The 15441-nt window shown below is 43.0% G+C and overlaps 1 protein-coding gene across 1 annotated transcript in view; it reads left to right on the forward strand.

Annotated features, from left to right (window-relative positions):
- Positions 1 to 15441, forward strand: part of TANGO6 (transport and golgi organization 6 homolog) — a 169842-nt gene that overhangs the window by 123285 nt on the left and 31116 nt on the right. Inside the window, exon 16 of the mRNA XM_060084730.1 lies at positions 7265 to 7416. Within this exon, the coding sequence (XP_059940713.1) occupies positions 7265 to 7416 (152 nt within the window). The remainder of the gene's footprint in view (positions 1 to 7264; positions 7417 to 15441) is intronic.

Below are 15441 nucleotides of genomic sequence, written 5' to 3' on the forward strand. Positions count from 1 at the left end.
GGATATTTGAACAGAATTAGAGTGCTGTTTACAAGGAAGAATGGGAAAATGCAGTGAGGTGTACACAACAAAATTTGACATGTAGGGATCCCTAAAGCTCAAATTAAGAACCCTTTTTGTAGGATCTTTAAATTCTATTATTGCAGCCCTTGAAGCTGTATTCTCTGATCATATGCATTCATTTTGTTCTGCATAGAAACCTGGTCAGGGCTCACCCCCAACCTGGAGACTAGGATCCAGTACAGTCTTAAGAAACCAGCCACACAGCATGACAAGAGCTAGGGAGAAGGAGGACAGTCAGAGGCTAGCAGAGCCTCCAGGAAATGGGGGCAGAGCTGTAAATCCCCGAAGAAGACCAGGTTTGAGCAAGGGTGTGGCAAATCTTGACTGTGTATGTGAGGTCTAAGAGAGGTCAGGTTGCAGAGAACATGACAGCAGGGCACTTTGAGAAATGCATGCAGAGTGGATGCAGGGAGTGTCCCAGCTCGTCCAGTCCAATACCTGGAAAACAAGGTAGCAAGTGGGCCCAGAGCCAGCTGACTGGGTACAGTACAGGGCTCTTGAGATCCAAGTCTCCACTGGCTCCTCTTAGGTACGCTTGGGAGTGGGGTTGGTGGAGCATGCAGTTAAATGGATGCTCATTTGGAAAGTTGTAATGAAGCTCTGGCAGGGCAGGAATTTATATAAATGGAATGTTAAAATTTGGTTTTGTTAATGTAATGGTATGCCCTTGACTTTTATGGTAGGTCAGTGTAAGAAACAGCCATATGATTTCTACATTGAATGTAAAAGTTCTGTTGTCCATTCTGCTCTTCCCTTTTCCCCCAGGTCTTCACATTACTTGTTCCTTCAGCTCTTCTCCTCTGACAGCTTTTCCCTGAGCCCTCACCCCTGACTCTTTTTTTTTTTTTTTTTTTTGCGGTATGCGGGCCTCTCACTGTTGTGGCCTCTCCCGTTGCAGAGCACAGGCTCCGGATGCGCAGGCCCAGCGGCCATGGCTCACGGGGCCAGCCGCTCCGCGGCATATGGGATCCTCCCAGACCGGGGCACGAACCCGTATCCCCTGCATCGGCAGGCGGACTCTTAACCACTGCGCCACCAGGGAGGCCCTCACCCCTGACTCTTAACGGCTGCCCCCTCCTTATTTTTCTTCGTAGCTCTTATTGCTGCTGGAAAGTTTATTTACTATTTATTGTCTTTCTCCTCCACTAGAAGTAGGCTTCATAAAGATGGGAACTTTGCTTTCTTGTTCATGCTATATTATCTCCAGTACTGTGAACGTACTTGGAATATTGTAGGCACTCAATTAAGATTTGCTGAATGAATGAGTGAGATACCTCTTGGTATTCTTCCTGAAGTTTTTGTCTCCTAACGAATCTATGTTCTTTCTTTTATTGAGTAATGGGAACTATGTTTTTTCTGTTTCCTTTTTTGCCTCAGCTACCAGAATTGCTAAACTAAATTTGGGATTCATTTGCAATAACCATTCTTAGCTTGGGATATGTGTACTTCTTCAATTACTATAGAACTTCTAAAAAATATTCAATTCAGTTTCAATATTTTTTATTGTAAGTTGCCTCAAATCCCATAGGGAAGTAAATGAGGATCGAAGAATAATAAATGAACTGACTGATTGACTGAAGGGTAACTGGGAGAAGTCAAAAAAGAACACCAGGCTTTTGAGTCTGGATGAAAAAGAATACTGGAGCTGTTATTAATGGAAATTGGTACCAGATCAAAACATTACTCATAAAAGTATCTTTCTCTGTCACCATTTTGGGCACAACTCACTCCATTGTTATTGCTTGGTCAGTTTTTTTCCTCTTCCCCAGTAGACTTTGAATGCCATGAGGGGAGGGACTCTGTCTTTCTTGTTTATGGTCCATAGTGCCTAGCACCGTACTTGGCACATAGTGTCTTTTCTTTACCACTTATTTTTTTTATCCATTTTAAATTGAAATATAGTTAATTTCAATGTTATGTTAGTTTACCACTTATTTTTAACTTTAAATCCCTACATTAGTAAATATTAACTAGTTTGTCATCTGCTCTTACCTTTTCAACCTGCAATTTCCCCTCCTTATGGATTTCCAGATTTCCTTCATTTCTCAGTGACTTCCTTCCCATCAAGGACCTTCATTCCTTTAACCACAGCAGCCTCCCACTCCAGTACTCATGAATATGTGCCTTTTCTTCCTTTCTAAGTCTCCTGAATCTCATTCCCCTGATGGCTAAGCCAAAGGTGACTCATCACCTCATAGACTTCCAACTGGAAGGGGCCAGAGAGACCATCTCATCTAATTGACTCATCTCCAGTTGGTCCGGGGAGGTGAAGGGAATTGCTCTGAGTGACACTGCTAGTTGGCAGCAGGGCCAAAATTAGAACACAGAGCTCTTAACTCTGGATGCACATCTCACACTGCAGAACGAGCACGCCCGTTTCTAGCTCCAGAAAGGGAAAGTACTATAACAAAAGTAGAAAGAGATGTTTTCCTCTTAGTTGGAAATATCTTAAATGCATTGTATCATAGGAGTTAAGTGTCAGACTACCGAAGTTTGATCTTGGTTGTATTTACTCTTTGGACAAGTTATTTGTCCAAAGAGTAGTAAATCCTTTTTCTCTTTTTTCTTTGCGTTTGTATATTTAATATACATATTTAAATCTGTAAGTGTGGTTTGTTTAATATTGAGAGAAGTTATGTGTGTGCATTTTTACATATGTAAATGGAATGATACTGGTTCTATTAGTTTCTTTCACTTAACAGTGTCTTAAGGAAATTAAATATTTCCTTTAGAAATATTTTCTTAAGGAATATTAAATTTTCTTTAATAACTTCTTTTTGGCCGCGCAGCAGGTGGGATCTTAGTTCCTCGACCAGGGATCAAACCCATGCCCCCTGCAGTAAAAGCACAGAGTATTAACCACTAGATCACCAGGGAAGTCCCAGGGGAACCTTTCTGTATTGTTGCACTTAATTCTATTTCGTTCCTTTTAATGACCACACAGTATTCCATAATATGTATGGTTATTTAACCACTTCCACATTAATTAATATTTAATTTATATCTTCTCATTTTTTACTATTACAGTTCTGCAGAGAAACCTTTATGCAGATTTTGTTGTGCATACATGTGACTGCCTTCACTAGGACTGATATTCAGAAATGCAAATACTAGTAGGCACAAAGTCCCCTCTTTTCTATTCTGAAAATAGGCTATGGCTAAGTCATTCATTGATTCCATTTCTGCAATATATGTTGATATTAACTGAGCAGGAGGTGAGTCTTGTGACTGCATGTATTGTGTTAGGAACTGGGAGCATTTTAGAGAAATTAGTCCTCATCTTTCTCTTGTATTGTAAGGAAAGTACATTGTGTTCCTGACTTTGAGGGAAAACAAAAAATAAACTTCCTCCTCCTCCCCCTTCCAAGTGACTGAAGATTAGTGACATTATGCTAAGCAACCTCTGCTTGACTCTGTGATGGCATTAACTGCACAGTACTGTAATTGTTGGTACTTATCTGTTTATACCCACCCCCTAAACTTTGGGCTGCTTAAAGGGTAAAGATTACGTTTTATCAATTTTTGTATCCCTAGAACATTAGCATGATACTGTTGCATAATTACATTTTATTGAATAAATGAGTGAATTCGGTTCAACATTGGTATTTGTTGAGTACCTAGTATGTGCAAAGATTACTAAGAACCAATAGGAACAGAGATGAAGCAAAGTTCTACCCTCAAGGAATTTATGGTCTAATGGAAGAAATAGATATAGGCTGAAAACATCTAGGAATCAAGGCATTAGTAACAAATGTGATTTAAGTACAAAGTACTGTGGGACTTCCAAGGAGGACTAATTAAGGCTGACTGAGGATATTAAGGGAGGTTTTCACAAAGGAAGTGGCATTTGAGGCATTTTAACTGGGCCTGATATAGAGCAGGTTGGTGACTTTTCTATGTAAGTTACCATTTTGGTGACTTTAAAAATATGCTTCAGAAACCATTTTGTCACCATTTAGATAATCATGTTACCTTAGGGCTACAGAAAGGCTGGAAGTGGAGTGTTATACTTGGTTTCTGGAGCTAGGGCCTCAGAGCCAAGATCAAGTCAAAGCAGCTTTAGTTCTCAGCCCATCTGTGGAGGAAGAAGTTGTTTCCATTAAAAAAAAAAAAAAAAGTCAATTCTGAGTGCCTTGGCGTGCTTTCTCCTCTCTTTAAGAATAAAATAATGCAAAAACCTTTCTTGGCCCCACTTCCTTGACCAGCTACCACCCCATTTCTTTGATATGCTGTGCAGAGAACTCCTTAAGTGATCTGTCTCCAATTCTTTTTCTCCCATTATATATATATATATATATATATATATATATTTTTTTTTTTTTTTTTTTTTTTTTTTGGCTGTACGCGGGCCTCTCACTGTTGTGGCCTCTCCCGTTGCGGAGCACAGGCTCCGGACGCACAGGCTCAGCGGCCATGGCTCACGGGCCCAGCCGCTCCGCGGCATGTGGGATCCTCCCGGACCGGGGCACGAACCCGTGTCCCCTGCATTGGCAGGTGGACTCTCAACCACTGCGCCACCAGGGTAGCCCTCACATTAAATTTTAAACCCACTTCTATCATGCGCTTACCCCTGCCAGTGCATCAAAACTGTTTTTGTCGGGCTTCCCTGGTGGTTCAGTGGTTAAGAATCCACCTGCCGGGCTTCCCTGGTGGCGCAGTGGTTGAGAGTCTGCCTGCCGATGCAGAGGACACAGGTTCGTGCCCCGGTCCGGGAAGATCCCACATGCCGCGGAGTGGCTGGGCCCGTGAGCCATGGCCGCTGAGCCTGCGTGTCCGGAGCCTGTGCTCCGCAACGGGAGAGGCCACAACAGTGAGAGGCCCGCGTAGCACAAAAAAAAAAAAAAAAAAAAAAAAAAAAAAGAATCCACCTGCCAATGCAGGGGACACGGGTTCAAGCCCTGGTCCGGGAAGATCCCACATGCCGTGGAGCAACTAAGCCCGTGTGCCACAACTACTGAGCCTGTGCTGTAGAGCCCACAAGCCACAGCTACTGAGCCCACGTGCCACAACTACCGAAGCCCACGCGCCTAGAGCCCGTGCTCTGCAACAAGAGAAGCCACCACAATGAGAAGCCCACGCACTGCCATGAAGAGTAGCCCCTGCTCGCCGCAACTGGAGAAAGCCCGTGCACAGCAACAAAGACCCAGCGCAGCCAAAAATAAACACATTTATTAAAAAAAAAAAAAAAAAAAAACTGTTCTTGTCAGGGTCAACAGTGACCTCATTGTTACTCAATCTAATGGTCAATTTTTAGTCTTCTTTTACCTGACTTATTAGCAGCATTTGATGCAGACCATTCTTTCCTCTCTGATATACTTTCTTCCCTTAATTTCTAGGATACCATGCTAATTCTTCTCCTACGTGACTGGTTATTCCTTTTCAGTCTCCTTTGCTGGTTCTTCCCTTCCCAGACCCTTCCCAGACTTAATGTTGAAGGAAGGGTATAGGTTTGGTCCTCGGTCCTCTTCCCTTCCCTGCCTAAACTCACTCCCTTGATTATACATCTAGTTTCAAGGTTTTAAATATAATCTACATTCCATTGATTCCAAAATGTATATCTTCAATCCAGACTTCTCTTCTGAACTCTCTATATATCTTCCACTACTTTTTCAACATATTAAAACTGAATTCTCCTGCTCCGGGCCTGCTTCACTTGGAGATTTTCCCACCTCAGTTGATAGTAACTTCATCCTTCCAGGCACAAAAGCTAAAATCCTGGAAGTCATTATTGGAGTCCTCTGGAAATAATGTTGGTGTAATCTTCAGAATATATGCAGAATCTTTTTCTCACCCCCTCTACTGTTCATGTCACCATCCTCTTTCAAACAGCTTACTGCAGTAGCTTCCTAATTTGTACCCTTGCTCCACCCCAGACACACATACAGACACATACACTACTGCATGTTCTTAGCACTGCAGCCAGAGTCATCTTTTAGCACCTTTTTGCTCAAAATCCTCCAAAGGCCTCTCATTTTACTCAGAAAAAGCCCAAGTCCTTACAGAGGCCTACAAAGGCTTGTAAGCTCTGCACCAGCACTCACCCCTGCCATCACCCCTCTAGCCTCCTCTTGGGCTTTCTTGATGTTCCACAGGCATGCTCCCCCACAAGCTTTTTTTTTTCCACTAGCTGTTCCCTCTTCCTGCTGTACTCCTCCCCCAGATGTCCACATGGGCGACAGCCTCACCTTCTAGCCTTTGATTAGATGTCTCAACCATCTCAATGAAGCCAACCCTGACCATCTTTTTAAAAACTGAAGTCTGCCACCATCTTCATTACTCCTTTTTTTCTTTTCCACGCTGCTTTCCTCCTCCTGCCCCCCCCCCACCACATGGCATTTATTACCTTCTAACATACTGTGTAATTTACACTACAATGGAAACTCCAAGAGAGCAAGACTCTTTGCTTCTTTTGTTCACCAGTATATCCCAAGCATCAGAAGCCGTGCTTAGTATATAGTAGGACTCTCAGTAAAGATCTGCCAAATGAGTGAAGAATCATAGATCTCTCTTTGACAAGGACCCAAAATGCCTTGATTGTCTTTCACTCAATTTGCTTGAGTAGGTAGGGCGATAGTGTAGGAAGAGTACTGGGCTAATGACCAGGCTCTAGCCTAGGACCATACTTGCTGTTTGTGTGACTGTGACAGTTGTATTGAGTTTGTGAAAGTTTATTAAGCTATGCACTTATGATATGTACATTTTTCTCTTTTATATATATATACATTTTAAAGTCTTCAAATATTTTATTTCCCCATGTAGGTTTTTAGGATATAATTGGGATTCTACTTGCTTTTTCAGAAAATAATTCATCATGAATATTTTCCCTAACATTATTCTTCCAGAGCATGATTTTTAATGGTTATGCAAGTACTTTGAAAAGTATAAAACACCAGGGGCTTCCCTGGTGGTGCAGTGGTTGAGAGTCCGCCTGCCAATGCAGGGGACACGGGTTCGTGCCCCGGTCCGGGAAGATCCCACATGCTGTGGAGCGGCTGGGCCCGTGGGCCATGGCCGCTGAGCCTGCGTGTCCGGAGCCTGTGCTCCGCAACAGGAGAGGCCACAACAGTGAGAGACCCGCGTACTGCAAAAAAAAAAAAAAGTATAAAACACCATACAGTGTGCCATGGTGATATGTTATTCCTTCTTTAAGAAATTTTCAAGTTTGTTTTGAAGTATTTTGATTTCTTCCCTTTTTCTACAGGGGACATGGTCTCAGAGTACCGAGAACCTTTGATCCACACCTTCCTGAGGGGAGCAAGAGATCCAGATAGTGCTCACAGGGCCAGCAGCTTATCCAATCTTGGAGAACTGTGCCAGAGGCTGGACTTCATGCTGGGCTCTGTGGTTCATGAGGTACTGCATGTTGATTCCTTTCTCTAAAGCTTGTTTTTACTTGAACCTATGATATAGCTCAGCACTGGGAGTTAGGAGACCTGTGTTCTTTTTCTAGATCCAGTAAGTCATTTAACCTCCCTCAGCCTCACTATTCTCATATGTATATTGAAAGTTGATTTAGTAGGAATTTTTTAATTGCAAGTGACAGGAAGTCATCTTAACCTACTTTAAGCCATAAAAGGGGATTTATTATAAAGAGTCCAAGGAAACATAACAGAATTGAAGAAGCTTTGAGGAAGTGCAAACAGAAGTTTACCCTAGTTTTCTGGGCCATCTGTGAGTCTCATCTGTTTACAGAAAACTCTCAGGCAAATACATACTCTAATTGGACCCTCTTCGGTTGGAGGTGCCTTGTATTCAGGGAGACGGGGTCTTATCAGAAAAGAGTAATTAAGTTCCATGTTTTGTTCACCGCCTTATACCCAGTGCCTGGTACATAGTAGGTAAAGGATAAATGAGCAGCCAAAATAGTAGCCATACAAGATGTTGGCACTGGACACATCTCCAGTGTTTAGAGTTTAAGATTTAAACTGGTTTTAGAGTTTAAGATTTAATGAAAGGTACATTGCACTGTTGTCCTCTATGAATATCTTTCTTTAGCCTCTTAAATTTTATCTTTGCCCTTGTGTTTACTTAGTCATCAATATATGAACATATGTCTCAAGTACATACTATGTACTAGACACTCTGCTATTTAAAGATGTTGATGGGCAAAAGAAGAGTAGTTAATACGTTGCCAGGTGTCTTTTTACTCAGTGGGCTTCACCATCTTAAATCTTTAAGGAAGAAGATGGATTATAAATTATAAATACGTAAATAAAATACAGTTTATATTACCTTATTATTTATGAGAGACTAGATTTTTCATATAGAGCAAATAAGTTTACAAGAACAAAAACTTAGTAACTTTGTAATACTGGCTTCTTTCACATTATTCGGTATCCTAGGGCTGACCATGTTGAACATCAAATCTTAAGAAGTGTCTACTGAGAAGGAATTTTCTTCAGTGTTTGGTGATTGTGTCTTATCAACAAGCAGAGAAACATGCTCATGGATGTATATATACACTTGAATTTATGGTATTTCCTGACTCCTGAGCTTTATATGCTTAGTTTAATTGATTATAAAGGCTACTCATCATTAAATTTCAACTTAGGACTTTTAGGAAAGTTATACATATTTGTTTTCCTCTTTTTTTTAAAAAATTATTTATTTATTTATTTATTTTTGGCTGCATTGGGTCTTCATTACTGCGTTCAGGCTTTCTCTAGTTGTGGCCTGCGGGGGATACTCTTCGTTGCGGTGCACAGGCTTCTCACTGTGGTGGCTTCTCTTGTTGTGGAGCACGGGCTCTAGGTGCACGGGCTGCAGTAGTTGTGGCTTGCGGGCTCTGGAGCACAGGCTCAGTAGTTGTGGCGCACGGGCTTAGTTGCTCTGCGGCATGTGGGATCTTCCTGGACCAGGGCTCAAACCCGTGTATCCTGCACTGGCAGGCGGATTCTTAACTACTGCACCACCAGGGAAGTCCTCCTCTCCTTTAACTCTAACTCGAGGGACACAGCCCTATGCCCAACTTTCTGTATATATTTTTAATAACTTAGAAACAATGATTACTACCAACTTAAAACCTTTCAGTGCTCTAATACACATGAACCATTGGGCGCCTGATTTTTATTTGTTTTGGATGGCACTTTGCAAATCTCTTATTCTTTAGTGTATTAACTTGTAACACTTAAGGACTTTGCAAGTCTATTTGGTTATAGCAGCTAAAGATTTCAGTCTGTTATAAATAATCTGGGTCAAATTTTGAAATGGTTCCCACATTTTTTTTCTCTGTTTATTTGATCTGTTCACATGACTCAACCCAAAGTGAACCATAAACCATGAACTGAAACAAACTCATGGACCATGATCTGAACCAAACCCAAATATTATTATTCTTAATAACAGAGATAGAATTTGCATACTATACAATTCACCCACTTAAAGGGTATAATTCAGTGGTTTTTAGTGTATTCACAAAGTTATGTAAGCATCCCCCAGTTTTTTTAAACATGGCCATGAGCTGAATAAAAATTTCCCCCAGATCTCCAAGTGAATCAGCTCAGATTTGACAGTATCCCATACATTTTCTAAGGCCAATGAACTCAAACTATGCCTGACATCATGATCTTCTCTGAACCCCAAAACTGAGACTGTATTTCTTTTTGAGTTCCTAGATCTTCTTTCCTTTCTCTCTCTTAAGGAAACTGTTGCACGCTGGTGGCATATGATTTCGTGTTGAAAAAATTTCTTGGTTAATTAGAAAGATTGAGCTAAAGCAGGTTTTGTAACATTTAAGAAGTATCATCTTTCTGGAGACCACCTGACCTGTTGAAAGAGAACCAAATTTCCAAGCACACTTGGGGATGGGAATAAATGAGGCCCTGTCCTACCAGCCACTTACCTGTGTTCACTTGGTCAGATGACCTAGACTCTGGGCTTGGTTTCCTGACCTAGAAAATGGGATTAAAATATCTATAATGGGCTTCCCTGGTGGCGCAGTGATTGAGAGTCCGCCTGCCAGTGCAGGGGACATGGGTTCGTGCCCCGGTCCAGGAAGATCCCACATGCCGCGGAGCGGCTGGGCCCGTGAGCCATGGCCTCTGAGCCTGCGCGTCCAGAGCCTGCGCTCCGCAATGGGAGAGGCCACAACAGTGAGAGGCCCGCATACCGAAAAAAATAAATAAATAAATATATATATATATATAAAATGCAGGATTGTTACAGGGTTGTAGGGATAATGTATATGGGTAATATAATGATTTATTCAACAATTGTTACTGAGAGCCTACTATATGCCAAGCAGCATTCTGGACACCTACAACATATCATTCTTCAAAATGGACAGTGATTTCCATCTGCATGGAGCTTACGTTCTAGGGAGAGGAGACAGACAGTAAATGATATACATACTAAAATATATAGTATGGTAGACAGTGATAAGTTCTGTGGAAAATAAGAAAAAGTAGAGCAAGTAAGGGTGACCAGGATTATAGCGTTAGGTGGAGGGGAGGTTGCAGTCTAAATGGGGTAGTCAAGGTAAGCCCCATTGAGAAGGTGATTTTTGAGTGAAGAAATTTTACTTTTCTGTATTAAGATTTTTCTTTAAGGAGCATTTGGGTCATTTGAAGGGAGCTGACGATGACAGTGATTAGGATGGACAGCAAGGAGATGAGAACAGGGGTAACCAGTGTCCTTCAAATGTCCTCAGTCGTACATTTATCAAACACCTGCAGTGTTCCAGGCCCCTCTGTTACAGGCCAGGAATACAAAACCCGAAAGATACTACCTTGTCTTCTGGGCATGGGTAACCTGTGGAAGATACAAACAGCAATGATTACAGTTACAGTCCAGTTAATTGTGCTAGGTGCTATGGGAGCACATTTTAGGAGCCCCTCAGTCAGGTTTGGGTGTTGTCAAAGACGTGCTGGAGGAAGAGACTCTTAGAGCTGAATCTGGAGAACAGGTAGAAATTAGGTAGCCCAAAAAAGCAGAGGCGAGCATTTCAGCAGAGGGAGCAGCTTGTGCAAAGGCACTGTGGTGTGGGACAGCCTGACATGTTTGAAGAACTATAGGAAGATCCAAAAGGTTAGAGTGAAGGGGTGGGGCGAACAGTTAGCTGGTAGCAGGTCTGAAACAAGAGACCAGGCAGAGGCTACATGATGAAGGGCCTTGTTAGCTTTACAACCTTCTGGCTCACAGCGAGAATTGAGCATTGCTTATTAAGCCCTCAGAAATGAAGTATGAATAGGTAGTAGACTGTTTGCTTACCATGGGTGCTAACACAAAGAGAGAATCCTCCCTTTTGTTTCAACCTTAGAATTGAATGTGAGGAGCTGCTGCCCTGGGGGCACCTGTCAGGCAAACCCCTTGTCGAGTGACCCTGCCCCACTTCTAGAGACCTGGACACTCTGTAACATCAATCCCAGGAGTGTTTATTATCATTAATAATTGTGAGCACAACAAGGACAGAACCAGTCTTTATTTACCTGTGTATACCACCTAGTGCCAAACACAGCATTTGGCCTATAGTAGGTACTCAGTAAGTATTTACTAATTAATATTGAAGGAAGAGGAAGATAAGGCTTACTTGGGAAGACTAGTTGCTACATGTTTTAAAAATAGTAATTGGGACATCCCTAGCGGTCCACTCTGCGCTTCCACTGCAGGGGGCATGGGTTCGATCCCTAGTCAGGGAACTAAGATCCTGCATGCTGCGTGGTGCAGCCAAAAAAAACCAGTAATCATAGCAAGCACTTCACACTCTTCTTAGTGCTTTATGTAAGTCAGCTGATCCAATCCTCAAAGAGGAAACTGAGGCACAGAGAAATTGAATCAGTTGCCAAGTTCATGACGGTTGAAAGTGGCAAAGTTGGGATTTGAATGCAGGCATTTGGTTCCTGTATCTGTGCTCTTAACCACTCCTCTATATTGTCTCTCAATAAATGTTTCAATTCGTTTATAAGATTACTTTTGTGCTCTTGAAAAAGAAGGGAGTTGCCATGTGAGAAAAGCTACTGGAAGGGTCATGTAGCTCTGTTTTAATAGCACTTGCTTTTGGCGGTGAAACTTCAGAAGACAATATATTCCCGCTGATTTGAAAAACCAGGTGTTTCCATCCCACGTAATTTCTGTGTCTTCTTTTTAGATGTTCCTTCTTATGTAGCATCCCACACTTGCCATGTCATCAGTGCCAAACCAGCTGCCTTGGGTGGACTGCAAGTTTGAACATGATTGGACACCTGACAGTCTTAGTATTTCAGCCATTGAGTCCTCCTGTAGTCAGACCACTCTTGTCCATTCTCATTGAAAAAGTGGGAGATTTGGCCTGGCTTTTAAGTAATTCTTCATTCATTTGTTTTTCATTTGACAAATACTTACTGAGTACTTACTCTGTGCCAGTTATGAGACTACAACCAAGCCTTATGCTAGGTGGGGGGGATCCAGCTCTGAACACAGAGAAGTTCCTGTCCTTGTGGAGCTGACATGCTACAGAGGAGAGTTAGGTAACAAACAAGCAAGTGTGTAAACAAATATATATTGTGCCAGATGGAGTAAGTGCGAAGGAGATGAATCTAGTAAGGCAAGGGACTTGGAGGGAGTTTGCTGTTGTATGTGAACTTGGATGGACAGGAGAAGCTTCACTGATGAGTGACTTAGGCAGAGCCATGCAGGGAGCAGGAGCTGACCCAGGCAGGTATGTGGGGAGAGAGCATTCTGGGCTTTGGCTTTTACTGTGAGTGAGATGGGAAGCCAAAGCAGAGGAATGAAATGCTTTAACTTATTTTGAAAGATCATTGTGTCTTCTTCTACGACAATTCTTTCAGTGTCTCATGAAAACTCTTGAAGTCTCTTGTAGTCTCAGAAATGCTTGGCCCCAGTGTGTACTGGTGGAGAAGGAGCTTTAACTCTGGGGAAACTTGTCTTTGGCTGCAAACTGAAGGAATTCTTCTTCGTGTGTGTTTGTCATGTGCCAGGTATGTTAGAGGACACAGACAAAGGACCCAATCTCTTCCCTCAAGGAAATCTCAGTAGAGTGTGAAACACAGAGGAATAAATAAACAGTGGACTAGAGTGATCTCCTAGGACAAGCCCAAGGTGCTGAGGGAACACGGAGCTGGGACCCTCAGGTAAACTGTCAGGGTTTACCCGACAGCAAGAAAGTCACATTGATCAAGTGTTAGCCAGGCAGAGAAAGAGGGGAAGTGTAACTTGTTTTGATGTAAAATTGAACAAACCAACCACCATAGGCTCTTCTGATGTGATCTGATCTGGGGGTCATAGCTGTGGTTCTTGGGCATCTGAAGAAAGCTGTCCTCCCTGTTGCGTGGTCCAGACTTGGGCCCTGTCTGTGCCGTGACAGTGCTTGCTGGTAGGGAAGGAACGTAAGGGATAGGACCAACCCTTCCACAGTCTCTGTACTGGGAATTCAGGTTTTTCCTCTCTGTTGATGTCAAGATTTAATCTGTTTGGAGAGCATTATTATTGCTCTCCTATTTCTCCTTGTTCTTGTCAAGAACTGTATTGCTTAAAACCAAACCTTGATAGGCTCTTTCATCTTTATCGTTCTCCATGAAAAGTAAATATGATTTAAGCGAACCACAGGGAGAGGCCCATCCCCGGTACAGCAAATAAGATACGCCCCAGGTGACAAGTGCAGGAGCAAGCCACTTGTAAGGTAGTGCCCAGAGTTCCACGAACCCAAGCTTTGGGGTCTGATGCAGAGCTGTCACCTCTGATCCACTCAATTATCTGAATTGATTACCAGGTTTGCCACAATCAGTGCGGTTTCCTAAGTGACAGCTCATGCACTGAGATGAGGGCTCGGGTGGATGTCCTGGGAAACCTCAAGGAAGCAAATGGAGCCACCACGGTTCTGTTCCACGTCAGGTTTTTTTTTTTAAGTCTTTATAGAATTTGTTACAATATTGCTTCATTTTATGTTTTGGTTTTTTGGCCCTGAGGCATGTGGGATCCTAGCTCCCAGACCAGGGATCGAACCCGCACCCCCTGCATTGAAAGGCAAAGTCCTAACCACTAGACCGCCAGGAAAGTCCCCCACATCAGGTAAAGCAAAGCATGCGGGAATTAGAGGCCACCCTGCCTTTGCTGGTAAAGTTTCTTAGTTTACAAAATAGAAGGACAGATGGTTTAGTTTCAAACAAGTTAGCAGACTGACTGAATTTTAGCAGGAGATTTTAGGGAAAGGGATGAAGGTGCAGCTGGAAAGTTGACATCCTTTCGTGATACCTCAATCCTGCTACCTCTCTTCTGGAATTTTCCAAAGTTGGTTTTTGGTACTCTTGCCATTTGTTTTATCTTTACTTATATTTCTGATTATGCTTGGTGCGTGCCAGCTGTTTGGGGAGTGATGTTTTCTATATTTCTGTTGGCTCCTATCAAGTGTGAAATTGCTTAAACTGACCTTTAGCGTTTCCAAAGCAGTCGTCATTTTTGTCTCTGCATGGCTTTCAAAAATGGATATGATTTACAAAATTTAGCCAATAAAAAAAAAATCCTTCCATAGTTTGGTTTACTAGAATAGGTACATTGACCCTTAGGGCAGGTAACATGAAGATCCCATGGAATGGGTTTCTGCCCTTTGGGAAGACTTCCAATTCATACATTAGTAAAGACCTTACATCATCTATCTATCCGCCAAAGCTTTTAGGCGGGGGTGGAAGGCAGTGTTGAGTATGTCCTTGGGGTTGGAGGTGAGAGAGACTGGCCATGGGGGCAACTTGTTCAGACTGGACAGATGGAAGAGAGCGGCCATGCGACCTCCCTGCTTCTGGTGTTTGACGAGGAGGCTACCCCACTGGCTTGTAGAAGAGCAACGTTACGAGTTGGTTGCGGGAGCTTGACATGAACAGAAGGCTGTTCTTATCTCTCAAGGATATCTGCAAGACCATATTAAAATTCTGATGCTTTGAAAACATTTTGCACAACCGAACATTGTTCCTTTCATGGGATGCGGTCCTGTGACAGAGGTGTTGAGGAAGGTCCAGGAACTCTTCTGTTCACAGGCTTCTTCCTGATTGTCCTGGATGGCTGATTGCAGGTGGACTTGGTACAATCTGGTGCATAAATCGCTGAGAGCAAGGAGGCCATTCCGTCTGATCTCAGTAGGGCTTGTAACAGCCAGCTCCTCCCGGTCACACCTGCAGGGCAGCACTGGCGTGCAAGGACTGGCCTTGCAGGGGAAGCCCTTTTCCAGCCAGGGTGCTTCTGCCTCTCCTGATTGTGGAATAAATGCCTGACAGTCAGAGCTGGTGCTACACTGAGCCCCGAGGCAGAGGCATGGCCCACCAGCATAGTGAGGCAGAACAGAGGTGGCAAAGCTGGACACTGGTGGCATTCCAGGCTCGGAGGCTTTTGCCTGCCAAATGTGGAAACACGGGCCCAAAGCTAAACCCAGAGGGAAGCAGGCAAAAGGCTTGG

Source organism: Mesoplodon densirostris, chromosome 19 (genome assembly GCF_025265405.1).
Source record: "Mesoplodon densirostris isolate mMesDen1 chromosome 19, mMesDen1 primary haplotype, whole genome shotgun sequence".
Classification (NCBI taxonomy): domain Eukaryota; kingdom Metazoa; phylum Chordata; class Mammalia; order Artiodactyla; family Ziphiidae; genus Mesoplodon; species Mesoplodon densirostris.